Raw genomic sequence first — 24,341 nt, 5'->3', positions numbered from 1 at the left:
GATATAATTCTCGAAAGTAGAATCATATAAAAGTAGATTGTAGTAATCTCAAACAAGGCGTTAAAACTAACATTAAACCATTTTTTCTTTATATGTGTAAATATATATATCTTGTAAATATATGTCACCTATTATAAAGTAGGCTACTTTTTAAAACTCTGTACCTTATTTTAATAATATCCTTATCGTAGTCGCAACTACGATTGTCGGCTTTAAATGTGAAATTGTCGGCTTTAAATTTAGTTAGAAAATAATATCGATTAAATTTATATAATAAATGAAAGACTACAAACGGCTTTCATTAAAATCATTCCAAACAAATAGTCGCTCTATAAACTAAAATAGATTTAGACAACAGTAGCTTAAGACGACTTTACAGTTTTATGGAAATCGTTAAAAAAAATGTGATAGTTGTTGAGTCGTTTATTATACTGAAAGGGTAACTCAATACGATATGTTTAACTTAAAAATAATACTATGTAAAGTTAATATATGTTAATGTAAAGTTTTTTTAAATAAACTCATCCATTAAATTGATAACTTAATATTGATAATTTACGCTTATAAACACAAACATTTATAACAGATAACAATAAAAATATCTTTAAACCACAAACTTTCTATTTTGATTATCTCAGATACATAATCTTTTTGTAGAAGACCTAGTCAACATAAGCTTCGGGACTTTTTTTTAGTATTTAGTAAAAAATGTTGATTGCCATTAATATTAATGTACTTCAATACTCTTACAAAATTCTCTTGAATTCCGAGCAGATTTACATAGATGCACTAATACTGACAATAAATTTACTTTTACAGTTCGGAAATGATTCTGCAGATAAACGTATCTGGCGCTTATATGTGAGTAGCAAATGTGGAGGCTCCACAATTTGCTTTTACAGACAAAATCAACAGTTGAGTTTTTTAGTTGAAACCATTTGTGTGTAATTTTTGTTAATTTCTTTTATTTAATTAAATGTATAAAAATGTTGAAAATAAATTTTTTACTTATACTTATAACTACAATAACAAATTCAAAACATTGCCACCGACTGCATTGTGAAGGTCATGCCCATGAAATCGAATTTGAAGAGCCGGGTTTCTATCAGGAAAGCAATATTGTGTTTCCTAATACCAAACCGATTGCATATCCTAATAGAAATGATGAAATACAATTCGAAAGTCATAATAAACCAAAGCCGCGTCCAAATAATGGAAATAAGAAAAAACATCGCAAGAGAATCTGTGAAAAAAGTGAATATTAAAATTCGGGATTTATAAAGTTTGTTCGAAATAATTTTAATGAATTTCATTTATATTAATAATAGAATATGTTGAATATATTCGACGCATATTTCCGAATGATGCAGACATAATTGCAGATGCTAACGATACCGACTTTAACGGTCGTGTTCTTGCTTTTCCAGGGGAATATCCACATATGGTATGCTTTATGAATCTATATATAAGTGGTAAAGAAAATTCTAGTTTAATTTTAGATTAAGGTTGTTTGTTGAATTTAAATATTTTTAATATTTTAGTACGAAATTAGAAATTAAAAACTTTTTAATAAAAAAATTTGATACTTATTTGATACTTATTAATTTATTATTATTTTTTTCGTTTATATATTTTCAATTTTCTAAGTATTTGTAGTAGTTATCAAACTTTTAAGCCCTTTTGAACTTCTCTCTTAATTTATTTAAAAATATTTATATTGTCGACCACAGTACGTATATACAACAAATCATCATCCAAAAATTTACTTTCCATTTTATTTCCTAGGAGATTATTTCTGTTTGTCTTTTGTTGATATTCTCCGCAGACATTTTGAAGCCCCTTGAACTTAATCGAAAATTGTTTGTTTTGATAATGACGTATTAGTAGGAATTATTAACGATTAAATCAGTTTTGATATTATTAAACTTATGAGTTATGTTTAGTAAATTTTATATATGTATTCATTATTACTTCTTTATTTTTCCAAATAATTCTTCATAAAATTAGTTTTTTTTCGCAATTGTTCGAATTGTTCATATGTATATAAAGTATGTCATAATAAAGTCATGGCAAAAAGCTTTATTGTTATTATTACCTATTATTATTATTAATACACACCTGTATAAATAAGTACATAGTTTTTAAAAAGTTTCCTACAATAAACGAATTTGACTTTAAGAATCATTAATTCTATAGATAGTCAACGGAATATTAGCAAAAAGCTTTAAATAAAAAAATATATTTAAAGATTATAAAGAATAAAAGATATCTATATCCCTAACAAATTTTTTTGTAAAAATATTTTGTACTTTAGCCAATCTTTTATTTTTATCTTTAGTGCTGTGTGCTAGCACTCCGTAAATAAAATAAAAGTATCACGTTGTTAATAATTCCAATTTTATTTATTAAGCTACTTCCAATACATTGTGACACATCCAATATATAACCTAATAACCTAAATTTCGAAGGTTTGTTTTTTTTTTGAAAAAATTAAAGAACTACCCCAGTTGATTAATTAAATTGATTAAACAAGTTATCTAAATTTTTTTGTCGATGTTATTATCTATTCCATTGCTTGTACTGTTTGAGAATCTCCTCCAACTGTTTGAGAAATTATAGAAAATAATCAAACTTTTTGCTTACTTTTAAATCTATTTTCGCCAATGTCTTCTTCACATCTGGAGTAAGTGTCTCCAGCAGTACTTCAATTTAAAGTTGGAATTAAAATAATATTTAAAAAGAGTTTGAATAGAATTACTCCAGTTATTTAAAACATACATGGGTCTAAAATCAAATTAATTTTCTTTTATTTCTATTTTCTTCAAAATTAAGAATTAATTGAGATTAAGCTTGTTTGGCAAATGTTATGACTACAATTCAAAATCTAATTTGACAAATTTTAAAATTACAATTGCTGACTAAGGAGACGAATCTTTGTGGTCGTAAGACAATAATCTCTTATTTTCAAAAAGCACCACTTATTATTCTGTTAATATTTTGGCCTTACGGAGTCAAAAATATATCAGAATTATACTATATTTATCAGAAACTATAATATTTCTTTCTAATGGAACTGTATTCATTTTTTAAATCCCACATTCTTTCATTTCCAGTGAACACATATAGTATTCTATTCACAACTTTTCTAAAGTTACATATCCATGCAGAAACTGTTTTGGAGTATAGTAGTATTAAATATATGTAAACACCGCTTCGAAGTAATTACATGATCCTCCATAAGCAAAATCAGCAGCTATCTTGTTGACAAACTTTCCATATACAAACGATCTTACAAAATGTTAAAAAAGGATTTAATTTAGATATTAACTATATTAGCAGTATTACAAACTTTGCTGATATCATGGATCTACTTCCATCACTTTATCAGCGATTTTATTCATCACATCCGGATTTTTACCACATTTGTCATATATTAATACGCCATTTTTAGATATTTTAAAATATTATATACAGTTATAACTATCTTATCAAAAAGTTGTCGTATATGTATGACAATATATATTTTAAAATCTTATTTTAAAATTATTAAAAATGCTTAAAGAATTTTTTATTCTTCATTAATTAGACAGCAGTTGGTTTTGAAATGGATAACCAAGACATTGATTACAAATGTGGAGGTAGTCTTATTAGTGAGAACTTTATCGTAACTGCAGCTCATTGTACAAACATTACCGGGTATGAAGTATAAAACATAAGTTTATAATACATATTTCATTACTAAAATTCAAAATAGACAATCTCCAATTCAAGTACGCATAGGTGACTTAAACCTAAAAGCAGATGAAAATAATGTAGTACCACAAACACTTAGAATCAGAAACATATACATTCATCCCAGCTATCGATCTAGTTCATATTACAATGATATAGCTTTACTTGAACTCGAAGATGATGTAGAGTAAGTGGAATATTTCTTCTTCAATTATATATGGACAAATTATATAAATTATGTATTTAAATTTTTTCCAGATTTACAGAATTTGTGCGACCCATACATCTTTGGGTTAATGAAAGTATACCATATACTATTGCATTTGCAATGGGCTATGGAGCGACTGCTTTTGGAAAAGAGCGTACGAATCGCTTAACTGATTTGAATATGACAATTATATCGAATGATGAGTGCAATCGTGTGATGCCCGCATTACCAGAAACAGCGTCTGGTATAATTTCCAGTCAAATTTGTGCACAGGATAAATTAATGAATCGCGATACTTGCCAAGTAAGTTTAATTCATTTTTACTCAAATGTTTTTTAAAAGCGATACATGTTTACTTATAGGGTGACTCTGGTGGTCCATTGCAATTAAATGTACAAGGACGACGACGTAGAAAGCGTAAGCATTTTTATTTAATCGGTATAACTTCATATGGTTTAGCTTGTCGCAGTGGCAATCCAAGCGTACATACGAGAATATCATCATATCTAGATTGGATTGAAAGCATTGTTTGGAGAAATGAATAGTTATTTAAAATAATTTTTATAAAAATAATATATAAATATATTTATTTTTGTTAATAATTATGCGTAGTTTTATTAAATAATTATATTTTGTATTTTGGCCACACAATTGTCTCAATCCATTCCAAATACTCTGAAACACGTGTATAAATGCCCGGAGCATCTCCAGCACAGTTTTGTCCAAATGATGTTATGCCGGCAACGTGAGGTATGAACCTGCCATTAATATTTACTGTCAAAACCACTGGTCCACCAGAATCCCCCTTAAAATAAAAAAAACAAATATTAATAATAGATTATATTCCTTTTCTATAGATGCTTTTATATATTGTTTAATTAAACAACTAAATTATTTTACCTGACAAGTATCCCTTGATTTTAATGGATCCAATGCGCACATTTGTGAGCTTATCACTCCAAATGGCACAAAATCGTCGTGTTCATAGAAATGCTGACAGTTTTCATTTGATGGAACAAAGAGATATGCCTTCAAAAGTTCATCAGATTTGTTGCCAGCTACGAAAAAATAAAATATATGATATGTCTTATAGCTTACTATATATTGACTACAATGAATTTGAAATAAGTCTTACCAAAACTTGTATGTCCATAACCAATTGCAGTGAGATTTTTAAGATATAATTCTTGGTTGCTACATAAACACGCCTTATCGTAACTATCAAGAATTTGATTTAAAATGAATTTATTGTATTATGATATATCACTTAGTTTATCATACTTACTTAATCTGTTCTTTTAACTTTATCAATGCAATATCATTATATGCCAATACTGGATTGTATTCTGGATGAATAATTACTTTTGCGATGTCATAAATTTTTTCCTTAACGTCATTTAAATTAGCACCACCGGGTAGTACTACAACTGGTTCTAAGCTAAAATAAATAGTATTTATTAACGATAATATATATAAATTTCTAAAAATAATATACAAAAACAAATTTATATAAATACACCATAATTTACCTTGGGCAGTTATATAAAATGCTTATAAAATTCATAGAATCATAGAATAGATGCATAATCAACACGACGGATGCTGTGTTTCATCACATTAAACATTTAATTCTCTGTATTTTTTTTCGGCAATATATTTACACGTATGAAATTTTGTTATTCTATATGGATCACAGAACCTCTAAATTTCTGTTTCATTCACCAAATTTTCAATTGCACTTAAAACTAACATTATGTTTTTTTTTGGGTGATTGAGTCTAATGCTCTGGGTGCAATAAGAAAGAAATCAATCATTATTTGCGGAGTACTTCCTGAAGAGTTTGACCTCTATTAATTTCACTTCATGTTATATGTGACAATTCAAAAACTATTCGATAAGTGATGAACACCCCTCTCTCATGTAGCTCACTCTTGCACAGATATATAGCAGTTTATTGCGGAAGAATCTTATAAATTAAAGCCATTTTAATTAATATGAATATTACGTTTTTTTAATATTTTAAATCTTTAGTAATACATTTAATCATTAAGTGATACTATACGCAATATTTAATAAAACGAATTTACTTTTTATTTAAATTTCTTAAGGTTTTGAATATTTCGCCTTTAAATTAAATTTAAAACTTGTACGTCTTCTTGACACTTGCAGATTCCAACAAATTGTACATAGTCAATTCAAACTAAAGGAGAAGTGCCAATTAGTTTTTCTTCAAACTAAATGTAAATGTACTATACTAGTAATACAATATATGAACCTATATTTTACTTTTTACATCTAGTGCTTATGTGCACATAGTCCGAAATGGAGTCATGCAAGGTGACGAAACGCTTTGTAATTGAGCCTGACGATAGATTAGCGGAATTTTTTTCCAATTATTGATAAAAATTTTAAAAACACTGATCGCAGCCATCATAGGACACAATACAAGTGAAGACCACATGACCACTATGGGCATCATTATTAATCCAACATGCTAATCATGTATCGAATGAGTATGTAATATAAATTACTTCATCTGTTATTGCCTAACATTTGCAAGAACTAGATTAAGATTGTTTGGTTATGATGTCTTGAGCATGTATAATGCTCTCACTCCTTCTCTCTCTCGGTTACTCTTTCCCGCTCTTACTCTACCCCTAACTTCTTTACTTCATTAAAGAAACTAACAAACTCGAGTTAGAATAGCTAAATGTATTACTTAATTTTTTATTTGCTTTTTCCTACACTCAAGATAAAAAACCAAGTTCATTATATTGGCTTATCTTAATTTTTATCTACATTAAGATTAGAGTAAGATTTTTTTCAATTAAAATCAACTTACCCATTGATGTTAGCACAATGTGCAGCGGTTAAAACGTAATAATTATCGATTAATACACCTCCGCATTTGTAATCATATTTATTATCCTCAAAAGTTTTCCAACCAAGTGCTATCTAATAATTGGTAATATTCAGTATATACGAATATAGCTGCTTGGATCAAATATAATGTATAAGGTCAAATAATAAAGTTTCTACTTACCATATAAGGGAATTCCTTATAATATGTTTTGAGTCCATTTACTATATATTGAACTTCGGGATAAAACTCGTAACAAGCTATTAAATTAGTGGAATTTGTGAATAATAGTGTTTATATTGAATAATACACAATACCTCTGACAGCAGGACGTTCTCTATTACAACATATATATTGGTCACCAGGTGGAGAAAAACATATTTTTAATTCCTCATTTGGATAATCAAAATTAAATGGACAATCTCGAACAATAGTGCAAACACCTTTAGTTCCATTTGAGAAGGTGCACTTCTGTTGCGAGAAAAATCCGGGAAATGTTATCTTACTGTTTGCATTGACTTAAAAAAAAGACGTGTTCTTTAAAAGAATTTCATTTTAACTTCAATTATTTTACACTTCAACATACCAATAATTAAAATTTGCTTCAAGATAAATCCGTAAAAGAGCACAGTCCTATTTAATATTTTCTTCATTGCAAAAATTAAATTAAAACATAATATATAAAATTTTATTAAGACCTTAGAACTTAGCTAAACAAAGATTGTTTCTTGACTAATTTCATTGATGAAATGTATTTTTAAACTGAAAACATGTTTCTTCTTCTTTAGTTTTTTATTTATTTATTTTATAAGTTTTGCAATACGCGCTTGAAAACAAGTTTGGATAAAAAATTTTTTTTTTATTTCGAATTAACAGCACAAAATTCACCAATTTTATTTATTTTAGTAAGATTTATCATTAAAGCAATAAATAGTTTTTTTAGTTATATCTAAGTTAAATATATTATACGCTTAATTAGCTAATTGGGCCAAACAGTAGTTTCAATCCAGTCAATATACTCCGATACTCGAGTGTATACACCTGGTGGCTCACCAGCACAGCCCTGTCCAAACGAAGTAATGCCTACTACGTAAGGTACATATCTGCTTTCTAACATTGCGTGTATTAAAATTGGACCACCGGAATCACCCTGGAAGAAAATAGTACATCGAAAAAAAAATTATTACATTTGTTGCTATTATATTTCATAACAAATTTAAAATTAGCTTTTGAGTCAGAAATACAAGTTTCAATCCAAATCTTAGCATTTCATTAAATTAATTATACTTTCATAATACCATATTTATAATATAGGAATAATGATTGGAATTAGCTTATGATATATATGAATAGTAGCATTATTGAATAATTACTAAAATTAGCTTACGATAGCTGTGGAAAATAGCATTATTAAAAATAAGTTGACGTTTCAAAAACTATATAGATATTATTTATAGCTTCACTACTCTGTAACTCCAACATTTCTAAATTTAGTTGAATTCGCACAACATGAGAGTAACGTGTTTAACCTTAAGAAGTTATTTTTAAAATTAAAGGAATAAGTAGAGTTTTGTTTAGCACTGGGGACTAAATCCCAAAATCTTCAAAGATAACTCTACACAAAATTTACTAAAGACAAACTAAAATATCGCAATCACACCAAAACCTATTTAACAATCATTAATCATTATCCAAAATTTAAGGCTTTTATTTTATGGTTCACGAGCAATAAATTATGTGTACCGATTGATGTATATATATACATCAATATATGTATGAATACCTAACACCTTAGCTTGAAGTGAACTGAATTTAATATTAGAAAATAAAGATTTTTATCAAAGAACAATAATCATTTATAAATGTTGTTATAACAAATTGTGCTTATATAACACTATATGAAACCTATCCTCTCACCGAGACAATGAGATAATGAGAATTTGAAAAACTAATAATTCTGTCTTACACTTTTATCAAGAGCGATGAAACTTATCTAGCAAATAATAAAAAATATAATGAATTCTTAAAGAAATTTCTAATCTGTCTATTGCTTAATGGAGAGCGCATTATTTATTTCTAAAAATTTTAAATTATTTATTAATGGGATATACTGATTTGAATTATTAGGCTATATCATAAATCCATGACCCACTCCTCCTTTGCTCTCTAATTATTTTAAAAAGAACTACACAGGTTCCTGAGAAAAACTTGAAAATATAGTAACCATAATTGTTTTCAGAAATGGTTTTGAAAGTCACGCTCAACTATCACAACTACATAAAATTGAAAAACAGATTAATATGCTTACTGTACTGACTTAGTAGTAAAGTCCAAAGTACAACGTTCTTCTGAAGTTCTTAGTTCGAATTTATAGTGAAAAATATAGTTAAATAATGTATGTTGATAATTTAACCAAACATTAATTTAGTCAATATTAAACTTTATTAATCTATACCAAATATAGATACATATGTCATAGAGCACATATAACTAATTAAAGAAAAACTTTATGCTTATTATCACATGATGAAAATAAATTCCTGAATTCAATTAAAGAAATTCAGTTAAATAAGCCGTCTCTGTTATATTTTAAAAATCTGCTAGTATCTACTAGATTTAATAAGTAATCACAGACTTGTATTAACGCAGCACTATGGCAATTCTTCATCAAATTTCTTAATTAAACCGACTCATTCTCTCATTTCAATTTATTGGCACTTCTTAGAGTAAAATAAATAAGTATCAAGATCAACAATCGATAGTTATAGAAAATATTAAATGTTCATAAAATCAATTATCTTTTTGGTATACTAACCAAACCATAAATTTTATCTTAATTTAATTTTAATTAATCAATCAACTTTTTCAGCTGGATCAAAAATTTTTCAATTTTATTTATTTTTTGGACAGTAGGGAAACCAATCCACTCTTGTCTATAGTTAGTTCATTCATTATATAAAAATATTAGTTTTTCTATTCTATCTATTCATAAACAAGGAAATATAAAAAAAATGACTCAGATTTAATCAAATTTGCTTACATATATGTTACATATATATATGATTTATTAAAATAAAGCTTCTAGGGCTGAGCATACAGCTGTTATATTGCCATATATTTATTATTAGTGGTATTTGAGAACAATAATTAGTTTCTATATAATATTTGAACTGCAAAAGTTAGAAATCTATCAAAATTTATTAAATTTGAACCATGGATCCGTTTATTAATACACTAAACTCACCCTCACTTAATAGACATGATTCAAATTAAGACTGTACTTTATTTTTGTGGATGATTCATAAACAACGATTATGCTTAGTGTGTTATTAATTATAACTAACGTATAAACTATAGCTATATAAACTAACTCTATTATTGTAAATTGTTGTTGTTTCAAATTTCAACACTCAATCACTGATACTCGCAATGCAAAAATTATATATGGACAATATAACCAATATGGCTGCATAGATATAATGCGATGTCTGTATGGTCAAGTCTGCACTTCATTAAAAATGATAAATTTTCTCGAATTTGAACATTTCTTCACTTTTACCTATTTTCAATTTGAAATGGATTTTTTGTTATGGAACACAAATTTCTAGATCAAAAATTATGATTTTTTAAAAATCTTCTAACATTTTTCTTCGTAGTATTAATCACATTAGATTGCATAAGTTTTTAACTAACCTGGCATGTATCCCTAATATTTTCAGGATCTTTTGCACAAATTTGTTGATCAGTAATGCCTTTTGGTATATTATATTCATCATCATAGTGTTTTTGACAGTCCTTTTTAGACTGAACTGTTAAATATGCTTTTAAAAGATGAGAAGATGGGGAACCACCTATAAGAAGATCTCATATATTAACAAATATTTATTTAACCTTATGGAACCTACCAAACCGCGTGTGTCCATAACCGATTGCAGTAACATTGGTTTTACTTAGAGCAAAAGAATTCCAGAGGCAGGCTTTATCAGAACCGCTTGAAGAAATTGAAAATATTATATATAAAATTTATAAAATTAAAAATTAATGTATTTTAATTTACATTCTAATTCGTTACAAAGTAAATATTTAATCAATTAATTAAAAATGATGTGTTATATAAATTAATATAACATTAATGAGCATAATCATAATCTATTGAAAACGTTTGAATTACAAGTTAATCAAGTTCTTAAGTAAAAAAGTTTTATGTCATACTTACTAAACTGATTTCTTTAGTTTTAATAATGCAATATCATTGTAAGCAAAATTAGGATCGTAAGCTGGATGCGGTATTACTTCAGAGATTATATGTTTTGTATAATTATCTTCACTCAAATTCACACCACCAAGAACAACAACTGAAGGTGGATCACTACAAAAATTAAAACAAATTAAAAATATAAATTAAATAAAATCATATAAAATAAAGTGACATTTAATTGTACAAACTTATATTAAACAAAATCAGTTCAAATAAATTAAAAAAATATAAGACACAATTGAAAAGTTTTTAAAAATAGAAAATACGTTCAAAACTATTTAATTCAATTAATTAAATAATGTTAAATAAATTATTTTAACTTGAATTAAAAAATTAAATGACAATATACCATACATATATAAAAATATTTATCATTAATTAAAATAACATTGAAAAATTATATAAATAAAATACAATAATGTAGGTTAGTTTAGATTATACCGGCGATCTCTGGTGGATGCACTTAGACCTATTGGTCCATTACCATATATAAAGGAAAAACTTAAAACCACCTAGAATCTTTGGCGAAGCCTGAAATGTTATTTAGTGTCAGCTCTTGTAATTGATCAAAATCGTAAAAAAAACGGGGCTCCTATAATGTTGAGTCGCCGCCGTGCATTAGCTGGGCAAAAACATAGTAGATGAGAGGCACTCTCATCGTCTTCCCCACAGCTACGACAGTTTAATCTGCTAGCATGATTCTCTAGTTTACAGTGACCTGTTAGTAAACCTATCAAAAAACAAAATTCTCTACGGGGTATCTCAATAAGAATTTAAATTTCTTTTATCGGAACTTGGCCAGATTGCACACAGATGACTACAAATCGTTGAGTCTTCCCATGTTTTATTTAAAATTTCAGCACAGAAAGAACTCAGTAGAAGTTGGCATAACGTTAGCGAAATGCTCAGATTACTTAGATGTTCCGAGTGAGCTACTGAAGCCCCCTTTCTGGCCAGCGCGTCTGCTCTGCAATTGCTGACGATCATATAAAATAAGTTAAATAAAATAAAATAAAACAATACTAAATAAAACCAAATGAAAATAAAATCCGATCAATTGAAATAAGTAACAATAATTAACACTTCAATATTTGTATTAAAAAAAAATAAAATAAACTTATATTAAATAATATATATAAATTAATATAATATAATAGAAAAAATTTGAATGAATTAAGCAAATGATAAGATAAGATTAGATAAAATTAAAACAAAAAGATATGAAATTATTATTATAATTAATATATATACATATCAGTATAATGATATGAAATAAAATTATAGAATAGTTAAAAATCAACATAACATAAAAATATAAAATGAAATAAATAAAATAATTAAACTATAATTTTCATTAAAAAAAATTATTGAACTAATATATGTACAATATTAGTACAATATTAAATAATACTAATGCAATGTTATGTAAATAAAACCAAATTAAATAAGATAGTCAGTCAAAAATTCAATTAATTAAAATAATATAAAATTAATTTTTGTTGATGTAGTTCACTACTGTCTTAAAAACCTCTTTATAAAATATATAACATCCTAAAATAATATAATAACATAACATTAAATCAAATAAAGTCAAAGAATATAATAAATGCATTACCCATTGAAATCAGTGCAATGTGCTGCAGTTAAAATATAATCATTTGAGATCATGACACCGCCACATCTGTAATCAGTAATATTTGTCACTTGTGATTCCCAACCAACTGCTGCCTTCAAAAAATTATAAAGAAAAATTTGTTTACTTCTGCAAATTTAGATATGTACGTATGTGAAACGTATAAGTAAAATAAATAAAAACAATAATCACACCATATACGGGAACTCAGCACGTTGTGTCATAATACCCATAACCATATCAAAGCGCATTGGATAAAAATCTTTACATTCTAAAAAGTATTACGATATATGAATTATTAAATATTGAACCAACCAAATTTTTTATTTATGTTTGTACCTCTTGTAGATTTACGTTCTTTGAGATTGTAAAAAGGACTATCACTACAGCAAACAAACTGTTCCGATCTTTGAAAGTAGCAGGTTTTCACTTCATCATTTCTTGCAGTAAATGCATGTGGACATAATTTTATATTTAGACAAACTCCGTCACTGCCATCAAAAGCTTTGCATTCGTCTGGGAAGTCATCAATTTGGGGAAATAATATTTTCGAACTAATAGCTAAATAGAATAGCTATTTTAGTGATCTTTGGTAGTTAAATAATGTCCTTCTAGACAAACCTTCTTGTATTACAAATACGAAACAAAAAATTATTAAATCACTTGACCACATTTGTAAAATCTTATTTACTTTCTTTATAATATAAGCAATCAAAACTTAATCAAATCAGCAATAAAAAACAAATAAAATTAATTTAATTTAATTAAATAGAATTCATCTTATCACTAACGATGCTCATTTTATACTAACATTACAGATTAAAAATACTTAAGTGGTTTCCAAATGAAAACAAAAAATTTTAATTCACAGCGAATGAAAATGCATTTGATTATCATCAAGATTTATTTTTGAAGATTAAACATCTAAAATCAAGTTCAGATACATTTTCCCCAAAAATTGTGTAAAACCAAATGTATAAAATTACTTTTATTTTGTTGTTGTATTCTGCATATAGAAAAAGTAAAGTAAAATCTTCTAATTTTTTACTACGCAAAGAAATTTTAAAAGCAGTATTATACTTATCAATAAAACTTGTCTTACTATAAAAATAAAGCTTTATTGAGCTTTCTATAAAAATATTAACCTTTTATTGAGCTTTTTATAGGAAAAGCTTTATAATAAAGTTTAAAATAAAAAATTTTTGCATTAATATACATATAAAAGAAAACTTTTATATTGGTTTGATATAATGCTGTGCTTTTATTTCTTTTTCTTTATAACATTTATTTATGTTATGTTATGTTATGTTAGATATAGAATACATCTGTTTACAAATGTATATATATATATTTATATATATATATACTGTAAGATGAGGTTAGGGTATCATGGTGATGCTAGAAATATTCTTATATTTGTTAGCTACATTTCCAAGAGCTTCATATAATATCTACCACAAGTTACTATTCCATGGATGGTCTGGGTCAATAACAAGACATATATAAAACACTTTCTTCAACTTTTTCACAGTTTTGACAAGAATACTCAATTATTCAATTTTCTGGTTTTGTTTCGTGACTAACAGTAACCCATCAGAATACCCACTAGTGTCTAGTTTTCGTACATAAAAGTATTTGCATATCGTCCAACCTTCCCATCTTTTACTTACATGTTTAATATTTGTATATTAAAATTTTAGTAATTAATTCCAGAATGCTGACGAATTATAACATTATTAAATTATTCAAAAGTGTTCCTAAAATACCAACGAAGGTCTGGTTTCTGCATAAATATGACATAAAATATATATAAAGTTACACTAAAATATTGCACTATTTCGGCAACATAGAAAAATGATTTACATTTTAAGCATTACTGATTTTTTACATTTTACACGATAGACTAAAAATAGTTGCCATAAATTCAAATACGTTAAATATAATACATATAATATCTAATAACTAACTTATTTAGGAATGGCAATACATAGAGTTTAGTTGATTTATTTTATACGGTTTATTGAAACAAAAAACTGTTTTATCTAACAAATTTAATTATGTTTTTAAGTAATTGTTTTAACATAAACTCAACTCTACCAGACAATTGCTAGGATCCAATCCAAGAACTCTGACACGCGCATATAAACACCAGGCGATTCACCACCACATCCATGCCCAACGGAAGTTATACCTATAACATAAGGTCGTATATCCGACATCATTCGTACTTTTGCTATAAGCGGACCACCAGAATCGCCCTAAAGATATAATTATTATTATAAATAATTATATAATTATACATATAATAAATAATCATATAAAATTAAAAATAATTATTTTTTATAAATTATTTGTTAAAATGATGTTTGGACATAAATCTCTTAAAACTATTTGTTATTCAATTCTATAAGTTAAAGATATTGAAACATTTTTAAGTCAAAACGGTTTTTTTTTCTTGATTCTTAAATAAATTCTTTTAATGATGTTATAAATAAATAGGTAAATATGTTATTTACCTGACAAGCATCTCGTTTATTTTCAGGGTCTTTCGCACAAATTTGTTGATCAAGAATACCTTTTGGTAAATTGTCTTCATCTATATAAAAACTTTGGCAATCCTTATTTGGCATAATAGCTAAGTCTGCCTTTAACAGATGTGGAGATTGAGTTCCAACTATAAAAATATTTACATATAGCATTATCTTGTATTTATAACAAACATTTAAATATTGAAATCTACCAAAGCGTGTATTTCCATAGCCGATCACAGTCACAGTTTCCACATCAATGTTAAAAGTGATCCAAAGACAAGCTATTGGGAAACGACTTTAAGCAAAATAATTTAAAAAAAATCTGTTTTAAAGTTCAACACATTTTTAAATGATTGAATTAAATTCATATTTTAATCACTAAGCAAATAATTATTTTGTCAAACACTCACAAATATTTACTTTCTACTATTCTTAGCAATGCTACATCGTTATAAGAAAATTCCGGATCATACAATGGATGCGGTATTACTTTAGTGATATCAAAATTTGTAAATTTATTGTCAGTTAAATCTGCACCACCAAGCACAACCACTGAAGGTGGATGACTAATATAAATTAAACAAGAGTTTCTGATAGAAATTAATAATTTATGGTTGGGAAAGAATTACCCATTAAATTCTGTACAATGTGCCGCAGTTAGGACGAATTGAGGTGAGATTAAGACTCCTCCGCATCTATAATCTGTACTGTTACCTTCATTTGATTTCCAGCCAAGTGCTGCCTACGAAGATTTAAAAAAATTATATAAACTCATTCAATCAATTTTTTTAAGTAACTTTTAAGGCGATTGCTAATACTTGTACGTATTAATAATAATTATGTACGATTGTGAAAAATAATTAATACAACCAATTTTAACAAAAAGTGGTTTGATGTTCACCAGGCTTACATAGTTTACTTAGTACAGAGAAATGATAACAAAATTATAATTATAAACTTATATTAAAGTTTTTTTATTATACTTTAAAAAAAAATCTAAAATACAGATATTTCGGCATACTTCAACAAAAAAAGGTTTCTTTTTTTTGCTTATGTAAATTGAAGATGATCTACGAAGCTCAAAATATTTGTGTTATTAATATTTAAAACAAAAAAATTAATAAGTGTAATTTTATTATCATTTTAATGTGTTAAATAAGCGTCTTAAACCCGATGAGAATCAAAAAAAAATTTATATAAATAAATGTATAACCATGTATAGAAACTCCTTGGGTTTAGTCATTGAACCATAAACAACATACGCGTAGTTCGGATAAAAGTCTTCGCACTCTATTAATAATCAAATTTCTTTTATACATAACATATTACCGGATTCTAAAAAATATATTTACGTATTAAAGCTCTATTCTTCTTAAGTCTTTTCAATTCATCCCCTCCAAAATCTTTGCAGCAAACAAAATGCTCTGACCGCAAAAAGTAGCATGTTTTCACTTCACTGTTTGGTACAGTCAAAGCTGTAGCACAACTTTTAATGTTCACGCAAAGACCCCAGGTATTATTATCAATTTTACAGCTCTGTGGAAAATCATCAACGATTGGAAATATTATTTTGGAGGCAGAAACTAAATAGAATTCAACATATTTTTTATTCATTGAACTTTAGAAGAATTCCTTCAAACAAACCTCCGCATATTACAAAAACCAAACTAAAATATAATAAATCAGTTAATCTCATTTTTAATAAATGCAATTTTCGTTCTGTTAAAACTAAATGACACTATTTCATAAAAATTCAAAATTAATAAAAATGTTTAAAAAATATAATTAAAAAACTGAACAAAATTCTACTTATCACGCAAAATGATTATTTACTACTGGTGTTATAAATCTCTTAGAATTTCATATGCTTTTCAAATTGATAAATAAATTATATTTTAAAAAGTTGTGCAGAATAATACACATTCACCGCGGAGAACAGATAATTTGAGACTTATAACGCCATGCATTTACTACAAATCCTCTCATATTCTTTGTCTTTTAAAAGATTCTATTCAACTTCTTGAATGAAATTCGTACCTAAAAATTGGTTATCGTTGAGACCTACGAATGAGGTACCAAGATAATCTTTCTCCTAAACGTATGGAGGCAGATCTTTTAAACTGATATTAAAGCTCTGAAAAGCACTCTGCTAGTTCTTTTTTTATTAATTTAAATGGATAGTTTATTTTATATATATATATATATATATATATGTATATAGCATTATACAACATAACCTTATAATACTTATGTTGCATTTATAATAATTTATTTAATATACATGTATTAACTATATGGTGAACTATGATTTTTTAAAGATATTTAAAATTTTACCCTTTACTCGTTACGGGAATAATATAAGATAAACACTTATAAAGAGAACAACGGACCGATCACTCATTGTACCTGAAGCGTAAACCGATTCCCAGAATGGCTATAAGAAATGAAAACCTGAACCCAAACTTGATGACGAAAAAAGTCACTAAGTCCCTTTTATAAGTTTTAAGTTTATGTATTCAAAACTTGTATTAATTCTTTATTAGAGTTTCATTAATATACTTTATTAAATTTACTGCTGTTGAATTGAATTTTCAACAATATTTTCATTTCATTTAAATTTGAATGCGATAATTTACATTTTCCTAATTTAAATTAAAATAATTTTAACTTAAAATACATTTAACTTAAAATATATTTTATTTTAGTATGCACATTAACGTGAAAAAATGAATTATAAGAAATGCACATATAAAAAAAAAATTTTTTTGTTATAAAATTGGAACGAAAGCTTCATAAAGCTTTTAATGGGAAAAGTACATTTTTAAAATATCTATACCATAAAAAAATTTCCTTGTTTTTATTAAGTTACAATTCAATGAAAACCGCATATAATAAATAAATTTTTACATAAACATATACTGAGCAATGATATATGGGTTATCTGATATTTCTGTGCCAAATATAAAGTTATAGAATACTACCTTGAGGTAGTACTAGAAAAACTTAAAACTATCAGGAACTCAAAATTGATTTCGAGCTGATCAACATTTCAAATTTTCAAGCTGTATTGTTAAAGAAGCCATAATACTGATACATTAGTATATTCGAAAAAGTATATACTGATGTGTTTTTAAAAACTTATTAATAAAAGATTACTTCATGTGAATATATAAAACTTCCACATATAAAATTTGAAGGTAGTTTTCAAATTTTACATATAACAAACTGCGCAATGCTTCATTAAATTGCAATACCTGGCTGTCAAAATATATAATTTAATAAATATATATCTGTATAAATATCGGTTCTAGCGGTTGTAGTTTGATCGGGTTCAGTACTATAGATCAGAGATGCGCAGCAAATAGCATACATTTATTGCAGCAGTATTCGTTGCTTTTCTTGAGTGTTCACTTGTAAAAACAACAACAAATCGTGTGATATTCTTCCTTTAATTATTAATTCATACAGTCCTCTATATTTAATAACGCATTACATTAAATACATTGATGTGTTAGTAACACATCATGAAATACACCTTTGCATTTTATTAAACAACTTTATTCGATTTATTAAAACAAAAAAATTTTTAATCTATTATATTTGACTATATTCGGTAATAATCATATTTACGTTATCTAAATTTGACCATACAATTGCTGCAATCCAATCAACGAACTCTGACACGCGCATATAGACACCAGGCGTCTGACCACCACAACCTTGTCCAACGGAAGTTATACCAAATGTAAAAGGTCGTACAACCACCATCCGTCGCACTTTTGTTATAAGCGGACCACCAGAATCACCCTGAAGATATTATTATGGTTTTAAAATAAGTTATATTACATTTTATATAAATAATTATTTTTTATGAGTTATTTGTTAAAGTGACGTTTGGATCTTAGTCTCTCGAAATTATTTGTTATTCAACTTTATAAGTTAAGGATATTGAAATTTCCTTAAAGTTAAAACTGTTACTTTTTATTTGATTTTGAAATAACTTCTTATAATGATGTTATATAAAATAAATACGATAATTACTTATTTACCTGACAAGCATCTTGTTTATTTTCAGGGTCTTTCGCACAAATTTGTTGATCAAGAATACCTTTTGGTAAGTTGTCTTCATCTATATAAAAACTTTGGCAATCCTTATTTGGTATAATATCTAAGTCTGCCTTTAAGAGATGTGGAGATTGAGATCCAACTATAAAAATGTTTACATATAGCATTATCCTATATTTATAACAAATATTGAAATATACCAAAGCGTGTATTTCCATACCCGATCACAGTCACAGTGTCCACATTAATGTCGGAAGAAGTCCAAAGACAAGCAATTGGATGAATACTTTAAGCAAAATAGATTTTAACAAACTGCAATAATTCTAAATTCGTTTAAATGTGCTTAAATTTAGTTCTTACTGAAATCACTAAGCAAATAATTAACGCTAAAAAACTAATTGTATATAAATGTTTAATAAATACTCAGACATTAGTTGCATATCATTTAATTTACTTAAACACTCACTCATGTTTTTCTTTTTTTATTTTTAACAATGCTATATCATTGTAAGAAAATTCCGGATCATATAAAGGATGCAATATTACTTTAGTGATATTGTATTTTGTATAATCATCCTCACTTAAATTTACACCACCAAGCACAACCACTGATGGCGGACGACTAAAATAAATTAGGTAAGAAATTTTAATAGAAATTAAAAATAAAAGGTTTGGAAAGAATTACCCATTAAATTCAGTACAATGTGCCGCAGTTAGAACGAATTCAGATGAGATTAAGACTCCTCCGCATCTATAATCTGTACTGTTACCTTCATTTGATTTCCAGCCAAGTGCTACCTACGAAGATTTAAATATATTATATAAACTCATTAAATCAATTTTTTAAAATAATTATTAATAATTATTATTAATAATTCCGTGTAGTTGCTAATAATAATTGTTAATACGACCAATTTTATAAATAAGTTTTTTTATTTTCACATTTCGGTATACTTCGAAAAAAAGGGGAAAAAAAACATTTCTGTTTTGGGTTTATGTACACTGAAGATGGTCTACGAAGACCAAAATATCTATATTATAAAAATTTAAACAAAAAAATAGAGAAAATTTTTTTTATAATTTATAATTTTTTTATAATTTTTACGTGTTAAAAAACAACCTTAGCCCGGTGTAAATCAAGAAAATATTTTTAAAATTTAAATAAATAAATGTACAACCATGTATGGGAACTCCTTGGGTTTGGTTTGCGTACCACGAAGAACATAATCTGCGTCCGGATAAAAGTCTTCGCACTCTATTCAAAATTAAATTTTTTTCGTGTACATATGACATATTACCGGATGCTTAAAAATGTATATACCTTTTAAAGCTCTATATTTTCTTTCTGTTTTCAATTCATCCCCTCCAAAATCTTTGCAGCAAACAAATTGTTCTGACTGCAAAAAGTAGCATGTTTTCACTTCACTGTTTGGTACAGTCAAAGCTGTAGCACAACTTTTAATGTTCACGCAAAGACCCCAGGTATTATTATCAATTTTGCAATCCAGTGGAAAATCATCAACCGTTGGAAATATTATTTTGGAGGCAAAAACTGAAAAGATTTCAACATTTTCTTATCTATTGATCTTTAGAAGAATTTCTTCAAGCAAACCTCCGCGTATTACAAAAACCAAACTAAAATATAATGGATCAATTGATCTCATTTTTAGTAAATGCAATTTTCGTTATGTTTAAAATAAATAACACTATTTCATACAATTTAAAAATTAATAAAAATGTTTTAAAAAAATAATCAAAAAATTAAAATAAATTCAACTTATCGCGCAAAATGATTATTTACTACTGATGTTATAAATCTCTTATAATTTCATATGCTTTTAAAATTGATAAATAAATTATATTTTGAAAAGTTGTGCAGAATAATACACATTCACCGTGGAGAACAAATTATTTGAGACATAACGCCATGCATCTACTACAAGTCCTCTCATATTCTTTGTCTTTTAAGAGATTCTGTTCAACTACTTTAATGAAATTTGTAACTGAAAAATTAGTTATCATCAAGACCATCACATGAGGACCAGTATAAGCTATCTCCTAAGCGTATGAAAGCAGATCTTTAAAACTTATATTAAAGCACTGAAAATTACTTTGTTAGTTTTTTCTTTATTAATTCAAATAAATAGTGTACTTTATATGTATTTCAGCTATATAATTTAATGAGAAATATATACAACCTTATAATACTACATATATTGCACATATATATAATAATTTATTTAATATATATTAACTACATATCGAAATATCCTTATTTACAAATACTTTCAGTACTTTTAAAGTTTTACTAGTTACTTAAATGATATAATTTAATATATAAAAAAATCAAAAAATACTATTAGAACAGATTTCGGATTATGTCTCACATTACGATTATTAACATCTGTACTAAATCTGTTTTATAAGCTTCAGGTTCTTGTATTTGAATTTAATATTAATTTCATTTTTAGATTTATAAAAATGTTTCATTAAATATTTTAATATTAAATATAATTTTGTGATAAATTATATTATTAAATTTGTTGCTGTTAAAATAAAATTTTAATAATATTTTTAATTTCGTTTGAATTTGTGCCACTTATCCGATTGATTGTATTTTCCTAGATTGAATTAAAATTAATTTAATTTTAACCAGTATCTAATACTAAATATACATAAAAAATAATGACCCTATATATGAAATTTTAAAATGGCTTAATTATGTATATATTATTATGTCATTATCTTTAACTGTCTATAAATTTGAGAAATTCAATTGCTTTTATCATTTTCATGCAACATTAAAACAAAAATCTGTAAGTAATCAAATTTAGACCACTACAAACATTTAAAAAATAAATTAAAAATATATTATAATATGCAACTAAATTAAATAAAGTGATAATAAATCATATATTAAAAAAAGTTATTATAAACAATAGTCTATCTACACAGGGAAACTCCACATTCTCTGTCATGGTACCCAGAACTATATAATAGAGTGGTGGACAGAAATCTTCACATTCTGAAAAGAGAATGAATATTGAACTAAATATTTGATATATATTTCCTATCTCTTGTAGAACTAAGCTCTTTGCGATATTTAAGAAAAGAACTATTGCCAGAGCAAAGAAATTGTTTCGATCCTTCAAAGTAGTAAGTTTTCACTTCGTCATTTCCTGCAGTAAATGCAGGTACTAAATATAATATCTATTTTACTCACCATTGTTTGTTAAGTAATTTTTAGACAAACGTTGTTGTATTACAAATACAAAACAAAATATTATTAAATTACTTGACCTCATGGTCGTTAAAATTAGCACGCGGGCAGAGTCAATGTTTGAGTTTTTAAATCAAGAAAGGCAAATATTAGCCAAAGTCAACTAACTCGCTAAAACCTCCAAGAACAAACAGGAAGAATACGTAAGGAGAAATAAATGATGATGCAAATAAATAATTGAATTCTCAGAATCAATGACACAAGCTAACATTACCACATAATAAGATCTACACCAAGCCGACCATTGCATCATCGTCTGTTTAAATCATGAAATAGATAAGAAAGTGGTTCGTATAATACGACGGAGTTAATCATCCATTAGCTTTCGTGGAAAGAATATTTGAACTAGCAGACATTTATAGCATCGATGTAAATCTAGTTCCCACAACGATGGCTATACTTATCAAAGACAAGGCACTAATATGGTATCGGAATAATAATAAGCATTGGTAGCTCTGGACAAGTTTCAACGTCGACTTCCTAAACTTTTTCCTTTCCTCTAAATATTTCAAAAAATTTGAGGTTGAGGTTCGATAGCGATTTCATAAATCAAAGGAAAAATTCAAAGATTATTTAATCGGCATTCAAAATCTAATGCGACGAGTTTGCCTGAATGAAGATTCACATTAAAGCGAATACATCGAAACATGCGCGCAGACAACCAAATGCACCTTAAGCGTCGAGATTACATGAACTTGAAAGAATATACAATACTTACTGACGTCTTCAAAGAACTTCATGCTGAACAGCATAAATTGAGTCGGGACCGTGTTCAAGAAATAAATATCAGCAGGTGCATAGAAGTTAAGTTCCCACAAACGATGCCATCTCAGTATACAATGAGACTCGTATCCACTGCACGAATTCGAGATGAAGTTATACATAGTCTAGTTTATTGTTATAGTTCATCCTGAATCAGCAGCAAAGTAACCAGCAACACAACCAGTCGATAGCTAAGCAAACAACAGCAGTAATAAATAGAATTGCACCATCAGAGACAGCATCACTACCCAAGGCAAGCGTAACACAAATCACGCAACATCGACGCATTTGTACTGAGCTTGGACTTTTATTAGATTTGGAAAACATCGCAAGTACACCAGAGGCACTTGGACTTTAACTTTCGAAGAAATCGCAAGCACACCACAGGAAATTACCAGCGAAGCTAAGTATTGAGAACACAAATATATATATAAATATACTGAATAACATCCTTACCTTTAAATCTCGTATAGGCGTGTATATGTCGACAGCCTTCCCACTGAATCCTATATAGGCGTGACTATGTCGACATTCTTCACAACAAAGCCTATGTACGCGTGACTATGTCGACATTCTTCACAACAAATCCAATGTAGGCGTGAATACATCGACATACCATATAGACACAAAATTTAATAACCGTTCAATCTGCAACTATCAATGACACCAAAATAAGAAGAACCAAGGACAAGAATAGCCAGAGAATGAGGTTCCAATATCCATACACAATATACAAAAACTGTTAGAATTAAGCAATAAAAGCTAATAATAAATAATAAAACCTAAAACATTTAAAATTAATACTTAAACACTGTTTCCTTATTTTTTAAAAATTTATTGCAATGATCCGTGTATTTTATTTTCTTTAGAATATAAACAAGCAAAACTTAATCAAAGCAACAGTAAAAACAAATAAAATTAATTCAATTTAATTAAATGTAATTCATCTTATCACTAACAATGCTCATTTCATACTAACAATTTAACTAATAGATTAAAAATACTTGAGTGA

General features: G+C 27.0%; 5 protein-coding genes across 6 annotated transcripts; 1 reads left to right on the top strand and 4 right to left on the bottom strand.

Moving 5' to 3' along the window:
- The first annotated feature begins 885 nt into the window (after positions 1-885).
- On the top strand, positions 886-4,485 carry LOC119676588 (serine protease snake-like). The gene is made up of 6 exons (XM_038087831.1): positions 886-1,254; positions 1,329-1,444; positions 3,587-3,696; positions 3,755-3,919; positions 3,991-4,243; positions 4,303-4,485. The coding sequence occupies exons 1-6, from the start codon at positions 987-989 to the stop codon at positions 4,483-4,485; spliced, it is 1,095 nt and encodes a 364-aa protein (XP_037943759.1). The 5' UTR covers positions 886-986.
- Positions 4,486-4,557: 72 nt separating this feature from the next.
- Positions 4,558-7,453, bottom strand: LOC119676587 (serine protease snake-like). Its single transcript, XM_038087830.1, has 8 exons — positions 7,387-7,453; positions 7,118-7,318; positions 6,984-7,060; positions 6,783-6,895; positions 5,226-5,378; positions 5,076-5,158; positions 4,841-4,998; positions 4,558-4,745 (listed from the first exon to the last, which is right to left on the bottom strand). The coding sequence occupies exons 1-8, from the start codon at positions 7,451-7,453 to the stop codon at positions 4,566-4,568; spliced, it is 1,032 nt and encodes a 343-aa protein (XP_037943758.1). The 3' UTR covers positions 4,558-4,565.
- Positions 7,454-7,630: 177 nt separating this feature from the next.
- LOC119682320 (serine protease snake-like) lies at positions 7,631-13,386 on the bottom strand. The gene is made up of 8 exons (XM_038095730.1): positions 13,313-13,386; positions 13,031-13,252; positions 12,886-12,962; positions 12,674-12,786; positions 11,017-11,169; positions 10,706-10,791; positions 10,494-10,651; positions 7,631-7,950 (listed from the first exon to the last, which is right to left on the bottom strand). The coding sequence occupies exons 1-8, from the start codon at positions 13,362-13,364 to the stop codon at positions 7,780-7,782; spliced, it is 1,032 nt and encodes a 343-aa protein (XP_037951658.1). The 5' UTR covers positions 13,365-13,386; the 3' UTR covers positions 7,631-7,779.
- A 1,398-nt stretch (positions 13,387-14,784) lies between these two features.
- Positions 14,785-16,836, bottom strand: LOC119676586 (serine protease snake-like). Its single transcript, XM_038087829.1, has 7 exons — positions 16,575-16,836; positions 16,436-16,512; positions 15,852-15,964; positions 15,633-15,788; positions 15,432-15,517; positions 15,208-15,365; positions 14,785-14,949 (listed from the first exon to the last, which is right to left on the bottom strand). Exons 1-7 carry the CDS (start codon positions 16,834-16,836, stop codon positions 14,785-14,787), a joined length of 1,017 nt encoding a protein of 338 aa, XP_037943757.1.
- Positions 16,837-18,811: 1,975 nt separating this feature from the next.
- On the bottom strand, positions 18,812-24,076 carry LOC119682319 (serine protease snake-like). Of its 2 annotated transcripts, XM_038095728.1 has the most exons (9): positions 23,786-24,076; positions 23,286-23,732; positions 20,609-20,839; positions 20,466-20,542; positions 19,973-20,085; positions 19,754-19,909; positions 19,488-19,573; positions 19,272-19,429; positions 18,812-19,029 (listed from the first exon to the last, which is right to left on the bottom strand). In XM_038095728.1, the coding sequence occupies exons 2-9, from the start codon at positions 23,449-23,451 to the stop codon at positions 18,817-18,819; spliced, it is 1,200 nt and encodes a 399-aa protein (XP_037951656.1). In that variant the 5' UTR covers positions 23,452-23,732; positions 23,786-24,076; the 3' UTR covers positions 18,812-18,816. The 2 variants fall into 2 exon arrangements, with proteins under 2 accessions (XP_037951656.1, XP_037951657.1); XM_038095729.1 differs by lacking the exons at positions 23,286-23,732; positions 23,786-24,076 and adding an exon at positions 20,900-20,985.
- Between the last annotated feature and the right edge of the window lie 265 nt (positions 24,077-24,341).

Source organism: Teleopsis dalmanni, chromosome 2 (assembly GCF_002237135.1).
Source record: "Teleopsis dalmanni isolate 2A chromosome 2, ASM223713v2, whole genome shotgun sequence".
In the NCBI taxonomy this organism is placed as follows: Eukaryota; Metazoa; Arthropoda; class Insecta; order Diptera; family Diopsidae; genus Teleopsis; species Teleopsis dalmanni.
This window is presented reverse-complemented; position numbering and strand designations above follow the sequence as displayed.

Coding starts and splice junctions, on each gene's coding strand:
- LOC119676588 (XM_038087831.1), top strand. CDS start 987: ATGTTGAAAATAAATTTTTTACTTATACTTATAACTACAATAACAAAT. Junction 1,255..1,328: donor CAAGAGAATCTGTGAAAAAA/GTGAATATTAAA, acceptor TATTAATAATAG/AATATGTTGAATATATTCGA. Junction 3,920..3,990: donor GAACTCGAAGATGATGTAGA/GTAAGTGGAATA, acceptor AATTTTTTCCAG/ATTTACAGAATTTGTGCGAC.
- LOC119676587 (XM_038087830.1), bottom strand. CDS start 7,453: ATGAAGAAAATATTAAATAGGACTGTGCTCTTTTACGGATTTATCTTG. Junction 6,896..6,983: donor ATAAGGAATTCCCTTATATG/GTAAGTAGAAAC, acceptor ACCAATTATTAG/ATAGCACTTGGTTGGAAAAC. Junction 5,159..5,225: donor AAGTTAAAAGAACAGATTAA/GTAAGTATGATA, acceptor AATTCTTGATAG/TTACGATAAGGCGTGTTTAT.
- LOC119682320 (XM_038095730.1), bottom strand. CDS start 13,364: ATGTGGTCAAGTGATTTAATAATTTTTTGTTTCGTATTTGTAATACAA. Junction 13,253..13,312: donor CGTATTTGTAATACAAGAAG/GTTTGTCTAGAA, acceptor TATTCTATTTAG/CTATTAGTTCGAAAATATTA. Junction 12,963..13,030: donor AGAACGTAAATCTACAAGAG/GTACAAACATAA, acceptor AATACTTTTTAG/AATGTAAAGATTTTTATCCA.
- LOC119676586 (XM_038087829.1), bottom strand. CDS start 16,836: ATGAATAAAAAATATGTTGAATTCTATTTAGTTTCTGCCTCCAAAATA. Junction 15,789..15,851: donor CATTGTACAGAATTTAATGG/GTAATTCTTTCC, acceptor AATTTATATTAG/TCATCCACCTTCAGTGGTTG. Junction 15,518..15,632: donor ATAGTAGAAAGTAAATATTT/GTGAGTGTTTGA, acceptor TTTTGCTTAAAG/TCGTTTCCCAATAGCTTGTC.
- LOC119682319 (XM_038095728.1), bottom strand. CDS start 23,451: ATGTATAACTTCATCTCGAATTCGTGCAGTGGATACGAGTCTCATTGT. Junction 20,086..20,465: donor CCAAGGAGTTCCCATACATG/GTTGTACATTTA, acceptor AAATCTTCGTAG/GTAGCACTTGGCTGGAAATC. Junction 19,030..19,271: donor ATAAACAAGATGCTTGTCAG/GTAAATAAGTAA, acceptor TAATATCTTCAG/GGTGATTCTGGTGGTCCGCT.